At 39.8% G+C, this 20,015-nt stretch overlaps 1 protein-coding gene across 1 annotated transcript in view; it reads left to right on the forward strand.

Moving 5' to 3' along the window:
* The window catches only part of LOC106085304 (epithelial discoidin domain-containing receptor 1), a 903,344-nt gene that overhangs the window by 873,707 nt on the left and 9,622 nt on the right, over window positions 1-20,015 (forward strand). The window contains exon 14 of the mRNA XM_059364462.1: window positions 4,639-4,801. Within this exon, the coding sequence (XP_059220445.1) occupies window positions 4,639-4,801 (163 nt within the window). The remainder of the gene's footprint in view (window positions 1-4,638; window positions 4,802-20,015) is intronic.

The following is a 20,015-nucleotide window of genomic DNA, read 5'->3' on the forward strand; positions in this document are numbered from 1 at the left end:
CGAATAAGGATGATCGAGAGATCGGTTTACATGGGAGCTATAACAGGTCACCGCATGCAAAATTTAAGCCAAATCGGACGAAAATTGCTGCTTGTAAGGGCTCAAGAAGTCAAATCGGCAGATTGGTTTATATGGGAGCTATATCAGGTTATGGACCGATTTTAACCAAACACGGAATAGTTATTGAAAGTCATAACAGAACACCGCATGCAAAATTTCAGCCAAATCGGATACCAATTGCGCCCTCTAGAGGCTCAAGAATTCAAGAGCAGTGATCGGTTTATATGGAAGCTATATCGCTGATATGAACCGATTTGAACCGCATCTGGCAACGTTGTTAAAACTCCTAACAGAATAAATACTACGTGCAGCCAAATCGGACAAAAATTGCGGCTTCCAGGGGCTTAAGAAGTCAAACCGGGAGATCGGTTTATATGGGAGCTATACCAAGTTATACACCGATTTGAGCCGTACTAAGCACAGTTGTTGGAAGTCATAACAGAACACCGCATGCGAAATTTTAGCCATATGGGACAAAAATTGTGACTTGTAAGGGTTCAAGAAGTCAAAACGGTTGATCGGTTTATATGGGGGCTATATCAGGTTATAGACCGGTTCAGACCGAGAACGGTTTATGTGGGAGCTACATCAGGTAATAAAGCGATTTGAACCATATTGGGAACAGTTGTTGAAAGTCATTACAAAACACTTTATGCAAAATTTCAGCCAAATCGGATAAGAATTGCGCCCTCTAGAGGCTCAAAAAGTCAAAATCCGAGATCGGTTTATGTGGGAGCTATATCAGGTAATGAACCGATTTGAACCACACTTGGCACAGTTATGGGAAGTCGTAACAAAACACCTTGTACAAAATTTCAGCTAAATCGGAAAAGAATTGCGCCCTCTAGTGGCTGAAGAAGTCAATATCCAAAATCGGATAATATGACAGCTACATCAGGTCATAGACTATACTTTTCAAATACGGTCTGAATCTGTCTATGGCCTGATACAGTTTATATGGTAAACCGATCTCCATATTTCGACTTCTTGAGCCCCTAAAAGGCGCAATACTTATTCGACTTGGCTAAAATTTTCCCCAATGACTTCTACTATGGTTATGGTCCGAATCGGAACATAACTTGATATACCACCAATAGCATAGCAATTCACAACTTTTATCCTTTGTTTGCCTAAAAAGGGATACGGGGAAAAGAACTTGACAAATGCGATCCGTGGTGGAGAGTACATAAGATTCGGCCCGGCCGAACTTAGCATGCTTTTAACTTTTACTAAATAATTTGGCGCCAAAAATGCCAGATATCGAAGATGACGATGAACACCAAACAAATCGGAGCTCACCTCATCGTGGCTGCCTGAAATCTGTCTCTATCAGTTGTGCCACAGTCTGTTGCTTGTTCTCGATGCAAATTCTGTGGACTCCTTTATGCATTTTTCGCCAACCATATGATTCACTAGCACCTTCCAATTCTCCATAAATCCTCTCCGCTCTCGTATCTCTTGGTATTCTTCTTGAACCTGCCTAGGGTTTCATTATATTCTTCGCATTATATCGTGTTCTTCCTCTTTGCTTTATGTAAAACCTTCCTGATTTCTTCCAAAGTCCGCCATAACTCGGCGGTCTTGAGCGGCGGTACCTCTTCCTAATATGCCTTCACAAAGGATTCTTTCAGGCTACCCGTCAAAAGAATCATTGCGGAATACAACCCCCTTGCGTCTGCTATAGGCCCCACGGGATACCTGACACTGTCAGTTTGTCTTTCTCAGATTTCTATATAGTTGCCTCCTTCTGTAGTGGTCCAAACAGAAGCACTTGGTGAAGATGTTCCAGTTTGGGTTTGAGTTTCCAGTTTTTAAAAATCTAAGACGATCTAGCCATGTCCGTCCGTCTGTCTGTTGAAATCACGCTACAGTCTTTAAAAATAAAGATATTGAGCTGAAACTACAGGTAAAAATTTGTTTGTTAAGTTCGAAGATGGCCTATATCTTGATATAGTCCCCATATAAACCGATCCGCCGATTTGGGGTCTTAGGCCCATAAAAGCCACATTTATTATCCGATTTTGCTGAAATTTGGGACAGTGAGTTGCGTTAGGCCCTTTGACTTCCTTCGTCCACTTGGCCCAGATTGGTTCAGATTTGAATATAGCTGTCATTAAGACCGATCCGCCAATTTAGGGTCTTAGGCCTATAAAAGCCACATTTATTACCCGATTTTGCTGAAATTTGCGACAGTGAGTTGGGTTGAACCCGTCGATTTCTTTCTTTAATTTGGCTAAAATCTGTCAAGATTTGGATATAGCTTCCATATAGACCGATCTCTCGATTTATGGTCTTAGGCCAATAAAAGCCACATTTATTATCCGATTTTGCTGAAATTTGGGACAGTGAGTTCTGTTAGGCCCTTCGACATCCTTATTCAGTTTGGCCCAGATCGGTCCAGATTTGGATATAGCTGACATATAGACCGATCCTCCGATTAAGGGTCCTAGGCCCATAAAAGCCGCATTTATTATACGATTTTGCTGAAATTTGGGGCATGTTAGGCCCTTCGACATCCTTCCTTAATTTGGCCCTAATCCGTCCAGATTTGAATACAACTGCCATATAGACCTATCTCTTGATTTAAGGTTTTGGGCCAATAAAAAGCGCATGTATTGTCCAACGTCACCGAAATTTGGAACCGTGGGTTGTGCTAGGCCCTTCGACATTATTCTTCAATTTGGCTCAGATCGGTCCAGATTTGGATATAGCCGCCATATAGAGCCATCTCTCGATTTATGGTTTTGGGACCATAAATTTGAATATAACTGCCATATGGATATATCTCTCGATTTAAGGTTTTGGGACCATAAAAGGCGCTTTTTTATTCCGATTTCGACGAAATTTGGGACAGTGAGTTCTGTTAGGCTCTTTGACATTTTTCTGAAACTTGGCCCAGATCGATTCAGATTTGGATATAGCTGTCATATAGACCGATATCTCGATTAAAAGTCTTGGCCCCTTAAAGGCGCATTTATAATCCGATTTCACTGAAATTTGACACGGTGACTTATGTTAGGCTTTTCGACATCCATGTCGTATATGGTTCAGATCGGTTAATTTTTAGATATGGCTACTAAAAAGACCAATATTTTGTTTTGCGCAATTGTGCAATGACTTGTAAAGGGTGATTTTTTTGAGGTTAGGATTTTCATGCATTAGTATTTGACAGATCACGTGGGATTTCAGACATGGTGTCAAAGAGAAAGATGCTCAGTATGCTTTGACATTTCATCATGAATAGACTTACTAACGAGCAACGCTTGCAAATCATTGAATTTTATTACCAAAATCAGTGTTCGGTTCGAAATGTGTTCATTCACCGTTCAGCGATGAGGCTCATTTCTGGTTGAATGGCTACGTAAATAAGCAAAATTGCCGCATTTGGAGTGAAGAGCAACCAGAAGCCGTTCAAAAACTGCCCATGCATCCCGAAAAATGCACTGTTTGGTGTGGTTTGTACGCTGGTGGAATCATTGGACCGTATTTTTTCAAAGATGCTGTTGGACGCAACGTTACGGTGAATGAACACATTTCGAACCGAACACTGATTTTGGTAATAAAATTCAATGATTTGCAAGCGTTGCTCGTTAGTAAGTCTATTCATGATGAAATGTCAGAGCATACTGAGCATCTTTCTCTTTGACACCATGTCTGAAATCCCACGTGATCTGTCAAATACTAATGCATGAAAATCCTAACCTCAAAAAAATCACCCTTTACTTATTTGTATTTGGTCCAAATCGGAACATATTTCGATATAGCTGCGATGAGGCAGATTTTGACGTAAGGTGGTTTACATGTATACCCGAGATCGAGGGTTCGACCTGGCTGAACTTAACGCCTTTGTACTAATTTTCTTATCTGGTTGTAGAACTTTGGGGTATTCTCTCTTTTGCACATAACCAAGTTGGTGAACAAAATATTACCAAAGTGTTCCTTGGTTTCACACCATCTGACCAAAGCCCAACCAATTTTGAGTATAAAAGTCGCCTCTTAACCTAAGCCTTTGGATTTCTCATTTTTCAATAGGAAAAAGGTGCATAAGATAAGCTATACAAACACACACAAATGCACCAAAATGTGGCAAATTTGAAGGGAGTTTTGGACAAAAATTCATATCAACACTTGGCGGTGATGGTGATGATGATGATAAGATTCGCACAAAAAATTATTAAGGGAATGCCAGTGCTTGAACTCTCGGTCCCTTTTCTAACCAAAATTTAAGGGTTGTTCATGCAATTTGGCATAACGTCTGTTATTGTTGTTTTGCGTGTACTTTCCATGGACATTTAAAACGTAATTTTGTGGTTACAGGAAATGTTTGTTTGATTTAAAAGAATGTACCAACTGAGGAAAACAAATAATGTCGGTACTGCCTTTTTCATTTTTCCCTTTTGCCTTTGGCTAAGTGGTTTTATTCGTTTATTTCATTAAAGAAATTTGTTTAAAAATTGGAATTTTCAAGCAATAACTTTAAAGGGATGTGTAAGGGATGCTTAAGAAAAAAAAATTTTTTTTCGCCTGCAAATATTTAATTAGAAACTGGCATTTATGTAATTTTTATTATATTTTCAGGAGTTGCATCATTGGCCCCGACTATAACATAAAAGTCTGCACCATCGGTACTGTGATAAATCGCTCGGCCTACACATCCGACTATTGTCAGTTGGAGGGATCAGCTGGACGGCAAACCCAACCAATGCCCATTCGATGGATGGCTTGGGAAAGTATACTGTTGGTAAGTTAAATAAGGGAAAAAAATTCAACAATGGTTATAAAAAGAAGAAAAGAATTTCCATAATCTCTTTACAGTTATAGTGACATGTTGCATTAACATTTTTCATAAATCGGATACCTTTGTCTATTCCCTACATTTTCCAGCTTATTTATCCAATTTCTTTCGAACAATACTAACCTGTCAGCAAGCTAACTTTTCGTTAAATCCACCCTCAAGCATAAATTCGTTTCAATTAATTTTTTCGGCTATTTTAGTTTCCATTTTCATTGTATTTTTTTGTCTTGCTACTCCCAATCTATGCAAACTTCAAGTTGAGTAGAGAAGTACTTTGTTCTTAATCCTTTTGTTGCAACAGCAACCATAAATATTCATTTTTATACTAATTTTCCACTTGGTAGTCCATTTGTCCTTAAACTACTGTACCATTGTTAGTGCAGAGTATAGTTCACGTTGTACAGCTGCAATGGCAAAGTTGGGAATTTGAAAGGATTTATTCAATACATACACGAACTAGTTATTGTCTCTTTTTAAACCCACCATAGGATGGGGGTATACTAATTTAGTCATTCCGTTTGTAACACCTCGAAATATTGATCTGGGACCCCATAAAGAATATATATTCTGGATCGACTCGACATTCTGATTGGATAGCCATGTTCGTCCGTCAGTCTGTCGAAATCACGATAGCTGTAGGTCGTTGAGTATTGCAAATGGGCTATATCGGTTTATATTTGGATATAGCCCCCATATAAACCCAGTTTAACTTCTTGAGCCCCTGGAAGCCTCAATTTTCATCCGATTTGGCTGATATGTTTCACGTAGTGTTCCGTTATGACTTCCAACAACTGTGTCGAGTATGGGCCAAATCGGTCTATAGCCTGATATATTGGGTTGCCCAAAAAGTAATTGCGGATTTTTTAAAAGAAAGTAAATGCATTTTTAATAAAACTTAGAATGAACTTTAATCAAATATACTTTTTTTACACTTTTTTTCTAAAGCAAGCTAAAAGTAACAGCTGATAACTGACAGAAGAAAGAATGCAATTACAGAGTCACAAGTGAAAAAATTTGTCAACGCCGACTATATGAAAAATCCGCAATTACTTTTTGGCAACCCAAATAAACCATTCTCCCGATTTGACTTCTTGAGCCCCTGGAAGCCGCAAGGGGCTGAAACCCCTTCAATCCAATTTCGCCGAAATTTTAAACAGAGAGTTAACTTAAGCCTCCTGATGTCTGACCTAAACATAGATCAAATCGGACTATATTAGGTATAGCTGCCATATAGACCGATCTCCCGATTGAGGGTCTGAAGCCCACAAAACCTTTATTTTTTAACCGATTTCGCTGAATTTTGAAACAATGAGTAGTTTTGGGCCACCTGCTAGCCGACCCAAATATGGTAAAGATCGGACTGTATTTAGATATGGATCGATGTGCCGATTAAGGGTCTGAAGTTCATAAAAGCCTTATTTATTACCCGATTTTGTTGAAATTTGAAATACAAAATTCAACAGTGGCTTATATTTATTAGTCCATTCAATATCCGTGTCGAATTTGGGTGCATAAGTTATCCAATTTCACCGGATTGTGACGAAAGGGGGTTTTCATATATTCCCGAGGTGGTGCGTATCCAAAGTTTGGCCGGGCCGAATTTGCCTTTTTACTTGCAAATTTTATTAGACTTCGTATTAGAAGCAACTAATGCTCAGGCAACCTATGTCATACGGTGGGGTATTAACGATTTCCTCGGAGACATCGACTACGCGGAAAATGCCTCTGTGCGCATCGCTTCGAGCACATGAAGGCGAAACTGGAACGACTGAATGAATGTTGCCAAAATAGGCCTGAGGATAAACATAGCAAAGACCAAATTTATAAGAATAGGAACATCAAATCTGACACTGCTCACTATAAACGACCATATCATTAAAGACGTTGATATCTTCTCCTAACTTGGCAGCAACATTACAAACGACGGAGGATAGAGGCAGACATACGAGTACGTATGAACAAGGCTAGAAGCACCTTTCTTAAACATAACAAAGCTTATGTTTAAGATATAGCGAGAAATGACCTAGACTGGAACCCACAAGGACAGCGTAGGAGGGGACGCCGGGGAAAACATGGATTCGCTGTACGAAAAGAGAATTGGAATCAACCCATATTTCGTGGAATCAAGCCAAGATTTTGGCCAACGATAGAGCTTGCTGATGTCCTATGTTCACACTGAAAAGTTTACTTTTGGCCATATTTTATTGTAATACTAGATGGCCCGGTGCACTTCGCTATACCCTAAAATTGCTTTTTATACCCTCCACCATAGGTTGGGGGTATAATAATTTGGTCATTCTGTTTGTGACATCTCGAAATATGCGTCTAAGACCCCATAAAGTAATATATTCTTGATCGTCACGACATTTTAAGTAGGTCTACCCATGTCCGTCCGTCTGTCTATCGAAAGCACGCTAATTTCTGAGGAAGTAGACACTCGACGTTTTGCGGCAAATTTTTATACAAAGTTCAAACTTTACTCTTAAATAACCTTCATTTGATATCTAATCGGTAAGCATGACCGTTAAGGTGGGTTTTATGGTGGGGCATCCCCCCAAATTATTTTACCCCAAAGTTCCATTTTGTGTTTTTGAGTTACCATACATTTTTGAGTTACCAAAATTTTGGTTAAATCCGTGCACCTATATCCTAGACCTAGTGTTTTTGAAAATTGAGAAGGGGTCCAGAGATCAGATTCGTACCCTACTCTCGCAGAAATTACCTTTAAGTCCCATATTGCCCCCATCGACCTATATGTCGTATTGGAAGGTATTTAATGGGTGGTCGGTCCCCAGACCCTTTGTTCCAAGATTGTATGCCAGATTCATAGTCTACTCCCTGAAACGTTTTATTTGAAACCAATTTTGTGAGTTTGGTCGAACATGCCCGTTTTGGGGGGTTTTGGAATTGAGGAGGACCCGTAGGCACCTTGGATAACATTCTTATACCACATTTTGTAATTTTGGTCATACATTCCTGTTTTGTGGGGTTTGGGATTGGGGAGGTCCCGTAGACCCTTTGTATCATATTCTCATACCAGATTCCTACTCCACTCTAATTACCGTTTGCAACATAACGAAATCTAGTCAAGTCCGTCCGTCTGTCTGTTGAATTGAATTGAAGTTGGATATTGAAAAAAAAAAACTTTGCCCAGATTATTTTTTTGTCCATAAGCACGTTAAGTTCGAAGGTGAGCTATATCGGACTATATCTTGATATAGCCCCCATATAGACCGATCCCCCGATTTAGGATCTTAGGCCCATAAAAACCACATTTATTGTCTAATTTTGCTGAAATTTGATACAGTGAATTTGTTTGGCTACTCGACATCCTTCTTCAATTTGGTCCAGATCGGTTCAGATTTGGATATAGCTGCCATATAGACCGATATTTGATTTAAGATCTTGGGCCTATAAAATGCGCATTTATTGTCCGATTTTGCTGAAATTGAGGACATTGAGCTATGTTAGGTCCCTCGACATCTTTCTGCAATATGGCCCAGATCGGTCTACATTTGGGTATAGATGACATATAGACCGATCTCTGGATATACGTTCTTGTTTATAATTCGTTTTGGCAGTTGATTGATCGCAAAGTCGAAGTCAGAACTAGTCCATAGTCGGGTTAAGTTCGAAGATGAGATTTAATGGACTATTTGCATCCCCCATATAGACCGATCTCCCGATTTTAAGTCTTAGGCCCATAAAAAGCGCTCTTATTAACCGCTTTCGCTGCAAGTATGTTGTCTTGGGACTCTCGACATCCGTGTCGAATATAGTCCAAATCAGCCAATGTCTTGATGGAATAAAAATTGCAAATTTGCCCAAGAACATTCCGCTTATGAACAGGGCAAACTTCTGACATATCAGTGAGTGCTCGCCGATTCAAGTTTTATAGCCGAGTCCGAACGGCATGACCCAGTTCAACACCTCATTATGAAGAAGTTTTTACATGGCATAGTACCTCACAAATTTCGCCAGCACTAGGAGGGGTTAACCACCACTGGATTTTTATACCCTCCACCATAAGATGGGGGGTATACTAATTTCGTCATTCTGATTGTAACTTCTCGAAATATTCGTCTGAGACCCCATAAAGTATATATATTCTTGATCGTCGTGAAATTTTATGTCGATCTAGCCATGTCCGTCCGTCTGTCCGTCCGTCCGTCCGTCTGTCTGTCGAAAGCACGCTAACTTCCGAAGGAGTAAAGCTAGCCGCTTGAAATTTTGCACAAATACTTCTTATTAGTGTAGGTCGGTTGGTATTGTAAATGGGCCATATCGGTCCATGTTTTGATATAGCTGCCATATAAACCGATCTTGGGTCTTGACTTCTTGAGCGTCTAGAGTGCGCAATTCTTATCCGATTGGAATGAAATTTTGCACGACGTGTTTCGTTATTATATCCAACAACTGTGCCAAGTATGGTTCAAATCGGTCCATAACCTGATATAGCTGCCATATAAACCGATCTTGGGTCTTGACTTCTTGAGCGTCTAGAGTGCGCAATTCTTATCCGATTGGAATGAAATTTTGCACGACGTGTTTCGTTATTATATCCAACAACTGTGCCAAGTATGGTTCAAATCGGTCCATAACCTGATATAGCTGCCATATAAACCGATCTGTGGTCTTGACTTCTTGAGCCTCTAGAGTGCGCAATTCTTAACCGATTGGAATGAAATTTTGCACGACGTGTTTTGTTACGATATCCAACAACTGTGCTAAGTATGGTTCAAATCAGTCCATAACCTTATATAGCTGTCATATAAACCGATCTTGGGTCTTGACTTCTTGAGCCTCTAGAGGGCGCAATTCTTATCCAATTTGAATGAATTTTGGCACGTAGTATTTTGTTATGATATCCAACATCTGTGCCAAATATGGTTCAAATCGGTTCATAACCTAATATAGCTGTCATATAAACAGATCTGGGGACTTGACTTCTTGAGCTTCTAGAGGGCACAATTCCTATCCGATTTGGCTGAAATTTCGCAAGACGTTTTTTATTGTTACTTTCAACAACTATGTCAAATAAAGTACAAGTCGGTTCATAACCTGATATAGCTGCCATATAAACCGATCTGGGATCTTGACTTCTTGACCCTCTAGAGGTCGCAATTATTATCCGATTTTCCTGAAATTTTGTACGACGGATTCTTTCATGACCATCAACATACGTGTTTATTATGGTCTGAATCGGTCCATAGCCCGATACAGCTCCCGTATAAATCGATCTCAAAGATTTACACAGGTCTCCAACATATAATTTAATTGTGGTCCAAACCGGACCATATCTTGATATCACCTTAATAGCGGAGAAAATCTTTTCTTTACTTTCTTTTTTTTTGCCTAAGAAGAGATGCCGGGAAAAGAACTCGACAAATGCAATCCATGGTGGAGGGTATATAAGATTCGGCCCGGCCGAACTTAGCACGCTTTTACTTGTTTTTTTTTTTTTCTGATGTTCTCACCATTATCCTCCCAGGCGTTCAGCGTCATGCGGCCATGCTAACCTCTACGATACAATGACCTCAATGTCTTGATGTACCCTCATAAAGACCGATGTCCCTATTTAAGGTCTAAGGCCCATATAAGCCGCATTTATTCACAGCATCACTAAAATTTGCAACAACAAGTTGTCTCAGGACTCTCGATATCCTTATAGAAATGGTTCAAATCGAACAATGTCTCGATATATCCCCCACATAGAACGATCTTCCGATTTAGGATGTAAGGTCCAACAGTGAGTTGTCTCAGGACTCTCGATATTCGTATAGAACATGGTGCAAATCGAACAACGTCTCGATATACCCCCCATATAGAACGATCTCCCGATGTAGGGTCTAAGGCCCATATAAGCCGCATTTATTTCACAACTTCCCTAAAATTTGCAACAATAAGTTGTCTCAGGATTCTAGATATCCGTATAGAATATAGTTCAAATCAAACAATGTCTCGATATACCCCTCATATAGAACGATCTACCGATTTAAGGTCTAAGGCCCATAGAAGTCGCAGTTATTATCATGTATCGCTGAAATTTGCAACAGCATGTTAACTCAGGACTCTCGATATTCGTATCAAAAATGTTTCAAATTGGACAATGTCACGATATACCCCCGATTTGGACCGATATCCCTCTCTAAGGTCTAAGGCTCATTTAAGCCGCATTTAATACCCGATGTCGCTTGGGACATTAAATATCCGCTTCGAATGTGGTCTAGATCAGACTATGTCTTCATGTACCCCCATATAGACCGATGTACCTATTTAAGGTCTAAGGCCATATAAGCCGCATTTATAACCAGTCTCCGCAGAAATTTGCCACAGTGAGTTGTCTCAGAATCTTCGATATCAGCGATATTAGCATCGAATATGGATCGGACAATGTCCTGATATAGCTCGCATATAGATCGATCTACCGATTTAAGGTCTAAGGCCCATAGAAGTCGCATTTATTACCATATTTCGCTGATATTAGGCACCGTTAGCTTTGTTAGACTTTTCGACGTCCGTGCGGAGTATGGTTCAGATCGAAACGTATTTGGGCATAGCTGTAAGCAAGAGTAAGCAGCGTTAGACCCTCGACGTGCGTGCTCTGTTTGGCCTATATCGGACCATATTTCGCTATAGCTGCTACGGGTTCATAAGTGGTGCATTTTCACCGGATTCTGTCGAAATGTGTTTAATCTGAGGTAGTTCTTGTCCAAAGTTTGGCACGTCCGCACATAATGCCTTTTTACTTGTTCTGTAATGATCCATTGTTCAAATACCATATAATGAGTTGTCTATTAAACAAAAATTCTAATATTAGATTCTTGCCATTAAGCAGATCATTTGCCAGTAGGAAATTAGGTTTGTTTAAAACAATTAAATAGCAAAACCCCTAATATCATAACTAATTAAATCTCCTTTACTCATTTCTCATATAAATTTAATGATTATTATGGTTGTCCTTAAATGAAAAGAACTCAACGAAACTCACGCAAACACACACCCACACACACACATGCACATCCCACACAGTTTCGAAGCAAAATGTAGAAGTCCTTTGTCATCATGATGAACAGTAGCAGCACTAAGTATACGGTAGCAATTGCAAGAACATGGGCCTGTAGGAGTTGTAACCGCAAAAGAAGAGGAAGAGAAAGGAGGAATTTTTCCAACAGATGTCTAAAGTCTCGACGAACATACGAATGAGCACTAAGTATATGAAGTTATGGTCTTCTGCCTTTATTTTTTCTTTTTTTCATCTTCTTGCTGAAAAATTTTTGGTTGGAGATCATAACACAAAGCAAATATTTGCTAAAGTGCGAGAGAATCCTTTGTGCGGTCTGATATTTTTCCTACCCATGGCTTGGGCCATGGGAAACTCTGTTTGAAAACTACTCAGTGTGTGGTGTTTTGGGTCCCACTGCCATTTACCGCAAAATTTCTTCAGCATTGTTTTGAACTGTCCTATACGAGTACTACTAACTCTCGTAGGAATGAATGTCTGGTTTATTTTCATTCACTTGTTTGTGAGATGGCAAAGGACTTTTGTGCATCATTATGGTACACTGTATGTACTTGGGGTACTTAATCATATTTGTTAAGGTCTAAAGTGTTTACCATCAACACTCCCCTGCAAACGGGGGAATACATGAAGAATTTCCTGTTACAGTCTGACATATTTGTCTGTCTGACGACGAAAGACGACAAACATACTTTGGCAATGCCTGTACAAATACAATACTCGTAGAGCAGTGGAAAGTTGTTGGCAAAAATTTTCATTTGTTTTGTTTATTTTTGGGATTTTTCTTAATTTGCTGTTGTAGTTTTATGTTTTTGGTCTCGATAAAAGGGATGTAGGGAATGTTTGTTAATGTTAAGAGGTAGGTTGCGAAAGTTAAATAGGTCCAGAAAAGTTTTCTCTCCAAAAATGAAAATTTCATTATCTAAACCTTATAAACCAATTGAATTGACACAAAGCAATGAATGGGCCAACATATAAAACAATTCTTGGAATGTTTGAGAGAAAGTTTCTTCTTTAAATATGTTGCTTTAACATTGCATTTTCAGATAGGCACAAAAAGGGTTAACCTAGGAAAATGAAAATCCAACTATCTATAACTCCCATACCACTTCTCCACGGTATATCGGTAGTTGTATAAACATATGAAGTCGTTCTTGAAGTGTTTGATGCATTACCATATTTACTGCGACATGACCCGACAATTCGTCATTTTAAAAGATTGCATATCTCAGTATCCAATCCGAGATACTTGAATTAAAGCTTGTTCCAAACAAACTGGCTTCAGTTTTTAGATGTCGTATGAGAACTAAAGTTTTTTAACGTGACCCATTTAATGAAAAACATGAATTTTTTCGCCGTAAGCGTAAATAATATGAAAACAAAAGAAATAAAAGATCGATGGTTCAATTTTAATTGGCAACAAGTAAAAATGTTCGGCAGGTCCGAATCTTGTATACCCTCCACCACGAATCCCGTTTGTCAAGTTCTTTGGCCAATATCTCTTTATAGACAAAACAAGTAAAAAGGCCTTAAGTTCGGCCGGGCCGAACTTTGGATACCCACCACCTCGGTTATATATATACACCGCCTTTAATCAAAATCCGGTGAAAATTGCATACCTTATGTCCCATAGCAGTTATATCGAAATATATTCCGATTTGGACCAAATACTAATAAGTACAGTACCTATATCTAAAAATAAACCGATCTGAACCATATACAACGGGGATGTCCACAAGCCTAACATAAGTCACTGTATCAAATTTCATTGAAATCGGATTTTAAATGTGCCTTTTATGGACCCAAGACTTTAAATCGAGATATCGGTCTATATGGCAGCTATATCCAGATCTGAACCGATTTGGGCCAAGTTGCAGAGAAATGTCGAAAAGCCTTACACAAAGCACTGTCCCAAACTTGACCCACCGTCCCCAATTTCGGCGACATCGGAAAATAAATGCGTCTTTTTTGGGCCCAAAACCTTAAATCGAGAAATCGATCTATATGGCAGCTATATGCAAATCTGGACCGATCTGGACCAAATTGACGAAGGATGTCTAAGGGCCTAATGCAACTCACTGCCCCAAATTTCAGAAAAATCGGATAGTAAATGTGACTTTTATGGGCCCAAGACCCTAAATCGGAGATCCATCTATATGGCAACTATATCCAAATCTGGACCGATCAGGAGCAAATTGCAGAAAGATGTCGAAGGGCCTAACACAACTCACTGTCCCAAATTTCTGCAAAGTCGGAAAATAAATGTGCCTTTTAGGGGCCTAAGACCCTAAATCGGCGGATCGGTCTATTTGGCAACTATATCCAAATCTGGACCGATATGGGCCAAATTGAAGGAGGATGTCGAAAGGCTTAACACAACTCACTATTCCAAATTTCAGCAAAATCGGATAATAAATGTGGCTTTTATGGGCCTAAGACCCTAAATCGGAGGATCGGTCTGAGCCAAATAGACGATATATCAAGTTGTCAACCGATTTGGGCCATACTTGGCGCAGTTGTTAATGGTCAAGTCAAAACATTTTTTGCAAAATTTCAGTCTAATCGGATAACAATTGCCCTCCGCAAGCTCACGAAGTCAAGATCCGAGATCGGATTATATGGATGCTATATCAGGTTATTGACCGATTTGAACCATACTTGGCACAATTGTTGACAATCAAATTTAAACATCTCATGCCACATTTCAGCCACATCGGATAATAATTGCGCCCTCTATCGGCTCAAGGCTTATATGGGAACTATATCAGGTTATGAACCGATATGGACCTTATTTGTTGACGGTCAAACAATAACACTCCTTTTAAAATTTCAGCCAAATAGGATAATAATGGTGCCCTCTAGCGGCTCAAGAAGTCAAGATCCGAGATCGGTTTTTATCGGAGCTATATCAGGTTATGAACCGATTTGGACTATACTTTGGAACTTTGGATACCCACCACCTCGGGTATATATGTACCACTGCCTATATCAAAATCTTGGCCGATTTGGGCCAATTTTCAGAAAAATGTCGAAGAGCCTAACACAACTCACCGTCCCAAATTTCGGCGACATCGGACAATAAATGCGTCTTTTATGGGACCAAAACCTTAAATCGAGAGATCGGTCTACACAACTCACTTTCCCAAATTTTTGGCAAAATCAGATAATAAATGCGCCTTTTATGACCCCAAAACCTTAAATCGAGAGATCCGTCTATATGGCAGCTATATTTAAATCTGGACCGATCTGGGCCAAACTGAAGAAGGATGTCGATGGACACAACTCACTTTCCCAAATTTTTGGCAAAATCAGATGATAAGTGCGCCTTTTATGGGACCAAAACCTTAAATCGAGAGATCGGTCTATATGGCAGCTGTATCCAAATCTGGACCGATCTGAGCCAAATTAAAGAAGAATGTCGAAGGCCCACTGTCTCAAATTTCGGCGAAATCGGAAAATAAATGCGCTTTTTATGGGCCCAACACTTTAATCAAGAGATCGGTCTATATGGCAGCTATATCCAAATCTGAACCGATCTGGGCCAAATTGAAGAAGGATGTCGTAGGCCCTAACGCAACTCACTGTCCCATTTCAGCAAAATCGGATAATAAATGTGGCTTTTATGGGTCTAAGACCCTAAATCGGCGGATCGGTCAATATGGAGGCTATATCAAGATATAGTCCGATATAGCACATCTTCGAACTTAACTTATGGACAAAAAAAGAATCTGTGCAAAATTTCAGCTTAATATCTCTATTTTTAATGACTGTATATATACTTTATAAGATCGGAAATGGATATTTCGATGTGTTGCAAACGGAATGACAAAATGAATATACCCCGATCCTTCGGTGGTGGGTATAATTATAACGACAACTTCAATTAGGATAGGTCTAATAAACCCGGATCAAAGAAATATACGAAATTAATCCAGGATGTCTTCATTAAACTTAAACACGTTCGAGCCTAGTTTCGGTTCATGAAGCATTTCCCAAACATTATATTAAGGAAGAGAGGAAAATCCCTCTCATGTCAATAAGAAGTGACTATTTAATATTTAATTCGATGAAAGGGTTGAGGAACTACAATTAAAACACATGGCTGCGAAGACATCTGACACAATTTTTAGCGGTGGTTATTCCTTCCTAATGCTGGCGACATTTGAGAGGTACTGCACTATTTGGTATAGGAGTCTGGTAAAATCTTCTCCACAAAGAGGTGTCGCACTGTTAATTGCACGCCGTTCGGATTCGGCTAAAGAAAGAAGGCCACTTATCATTGAGCTAAAACTAGAACCGGACAGCTCTCATTGATATGTAAGAACTTTGCCCCTGTTCCTTAATGAAATGTTCGTGGACAAAGTAGCATTTGGCTACAGTATTCTCTACGGTTGCCAGCAACACTGAGTTTAATAACAACCTTTTAAATTTTTTGTTTTCCTTCCAAAAAATTCAGATCATCCTCGTAACCTCACCATTCGCCTGTCTATGCCATGTTGTTATTGCATATAATTTTTAATAAAAATGTGCAAGCAAAGTTATTTAACTTAAAAATCCACCTTTATTCTCTTTTCCCCACAAAATAATGCCCTTGCAAACAAGGCAAATATGCTCCGACTCAGGTTGGCAGTCATCTTCGTAATGAAACTTAAGTTCCATATGACGTTGCTGTTCATACACCTACACCAAGTTATAAAAGGAAATGAAAGCTTCTTGTTTTGCAGTTGTTTTTGGGCAAAAATAATAATGCAAGTCTATTTAAAAACATCTGTGGCATTAAGTATCCTTACATTGGTTTCCTTTTAATCAGAGTTGCCATGTTATAGATTTTATTGAGGTTTTTCATTCAACTAAAATGGCATTTAATTGCGAAATAACCACAAATAGCCTAAAACCGGGCAATATAGCCTTGGATGTATGAAGCTACAAATTCGGCCACTAGCAGACAGCGATTTCGATTTCAAAGTCTGTTGCCACTTTAGGGGCGGCTGAAGGCCATATTTCATTGGGTAATATTTCAGTTCGTTCGTTTAAGAATTGCGCCTTGTAGGGGCTCAAGAAGCATAATCTCGAGATCGGTTTATAAGGGAGCTGTATCAGGTCTTAGATCGATTCAGACTATACTGGGCACGTATATTGAAGGCCATGGGAGAAGCCGTTGTACTTTTCAGCCAAATCGGATAAGAATTGCGCCCTCTAGTGGCTCAAGAATCAAGATCCAAGATCGGTTATGGACCGATTTGAACCATAAAGTTTTTGGAAGTCATAAAAAAACACTTTATGCACTCTTTCAAACAAATCATATGAGAATTGCTCCCTCTAGTGGCTTAAGAAGTCAATATCCAAGATCGGTTTATATGGCAGCTATATCAGGTTATGGATCGATTTGAACCATTCTATTCACAGTTGTTGGAAGTCATAACATAATACGTCATGCTTAATTTCAACCAAATCGGAAGAGAATTGCGCCCTCCAATGGCTCAGGAAATGAAGATCCAAGATCGGTTTATATGACAGCTTTATCAAGTTATGGACCTATTTCTAACAACAGAGTTGTTAGAAATCATAATAAAACACCTCATGTAAAATGTCAGCTGAATCGGAGAAGAATTGCGCTCTCTAAAAGCTCAAGAAGTCAAAATCCAAAATCGATTTATATGGCAGCTATATCAATACATGGACCGATATGGTCCATTTACAATCCCAACGGATCTACACTAACGAGAAGTATTGATGCAATTTCACGCACTTAGCTTTACTTCTTCGAAAGTTAACGTGCTTTCGACAGGCACACGGACGGACAGACAGGCCTGGCTAGATCGACTTAAATTGCCTTGACGATCAAGAATATATATACTTTATGGGTCTTAGACGAATATTTCGAGGAGTTGCAAAAGGACCTGTAATGTCCGCACTCTTTATAGAGAAGGTGCAGTATACGCACTGGCAAATGTATTGGAGAAGTACAATGCAGATATTACCGCCTTACAGGAAACGCTATGGATTGTGATAGTGGGCGTCGTAACAACGCCAAACGTTGAGGCATGAATTTAGCTGTGGATTTGTGGTTAGTAGATGGTCACTCCGATGGATGAGAGGCTAGGCACAATCAGCATAGAGGCCAAATTCTTCAGTATCAGCCAAATATGTACCCATGCATCGACGGAAGACAAGGACGAGCAGATCAAGGATATTCTCAAGGCGCTCACTGAGAATATCCTTGATCTGCTCGTCCTTGTCTTCCGTCGATGCATGGGTACATATTTGGCTGATACTGAAGAATTTGGCCTCTATGCGGATTGTGGCTAGCCCCCGCCCATGATACTAAAATCTGGAAGATTTGAACGGATTTCAAGATAAAACAAATTCACAACTCTACACGGTTGTCGCCAGATCAAGAAGTGAGGAACCATTCATCCAGCGTGTTAGATGTAAGACCGATCCGAGGAGCGAACATATATTCGGATCATTATCTTGTTGCAGCAAAGGTTCGCATCCGTTTGAGCGTGGCGACATTGGACATGATGAAAGCATTCATTGTCATTATGATGTTGTTGTTGATCGCCACCTCCACATTTTCATATGGAGGTGGCGATCCTCGTCAAGCTCCTGTAGGTGAGCAAGCTCGTTCCGGTCCAAAGGGCCGATTGCCGCGGGAACTAGGTGGCCAGTATTTAAAAGCACCAAAAACTCACTTTGTCATATCGAGCATCATAGACACTCAGCATCTGTGCAAGAGCCGGTGCCACTCGACCTCTCACTGATACTCTGCACTCGATACCGCTGATTGTCCGCGACTGAAATTACAGCTACTTCGTATGGAGCATTCCAATATCGGCAACCTGTGGACGCGCCCGGTAGCTCGCAGCTAAGTTTCTCATGACAGCAATGAACACCACACAGATGGAAATTCCATGTTCCAGCTTGTGTGGTGCTCACAGCTATCCCGTGCCGGGTTGTCGATGATAAAACAGCGCAGTGACAACCCAGAGAGAAGGTAGTAAGACTTAACTACCTTCTTATAGAAGGACCATATGCCTTCGAAAATGAATCTTCCAAGAGGAATACCTTGCAACTTTTAAAAGTCTTTATGCATTCCTTCTGAAGTATCCCATAAAATATATAAGACACAGATAGAATGTCTGTCATTACACAAAAATACATGCATTAGGAAAAGTACAGCTAATAAGCAGGGCTGTCGAGCGTGGTTAATGTGGTAATTGTATCAAAGATGCGTTTTCGCTATTAATACGATTCAAATACAATTTACCAACGCACGGCCTTTGAAGCTATCACACCTAATATGGTTGAAAAGTCTTCTAACCAAAGACGAAACGCGTCCCATAGTGGTTGGTGTGTGTTGCTATCTTTGGCTTTCCTTTTCCATTTGCATCTCCGATCATTGAGGTAGTCTCGAAAGAAAAACAAACAAAAATTGTAAAATTTAACGATCTCACCCTAACAGGCAAAAAACAAGCCGATTACTGGCTTAGGTGTATGTCCACAGTGACATTGGGCGGATTAATATCTGCACCCTTTTTTCAATCTAACCAAGCATATCCGCCAATGACGCGGAACGTCTGGGTGCGAGTCCTGGCGAAAAAATAGGAAAAATTTTCAACAGTGGTTTTCCCCTTCTAATGCTAGCGACATTTGTGAGGTAATGTGCCATGTAAAATCTTCTCTACAAAGCGTTTTCGCACTACGGCACGCCGTTCGGACTCGGCTTTACAAAGGAGGCCCCTCATCATTGAGCTCAAACTTGAATCGGACAGCACTCATTGATATGTGAGAAGTTTGCCCCTGTTCCTTAGTGGAATGTTCATGGGAAAATTTGCATTTTCAATGGGGCCACAGATAAATAATTCGAGGTGTTGCAAACAGAATGACTAGATTAATATACCACCCTTTCTATGGTTTTAGGTATAACAAGCGGGGTAACGCTCCGACTATCTTGGGTGTGAGTCCCGGTCAGACTCCGCAGCTCATATATTTATACACCAAATGTCAGCATTATTGTAGAAAATTTTGAGTCTCAAATGCTGTGACATCTGAGAAATAGATTAAATCTTAAAAGTGTTTACAAAAATGTCAGTTAAGATAGATGTTAGCTATGGCAACACTGCTTACCTCAAGTAT

This window comes from Stomoxys calcitrans, chromosome 3, assembly GCF_963082655.1.
Source record: "Stomoxys calcitrans chromosome 3, idStoCalc2.1, whole genome shotgun sequence".
Classification (NCBI taxonomy): domain Eukaryota; kingdom Metazoa; phylum Arthropoda; class Insecta; order Diptera; family Muscidae; genus Stomoxys; species Stomoxys calcitrans.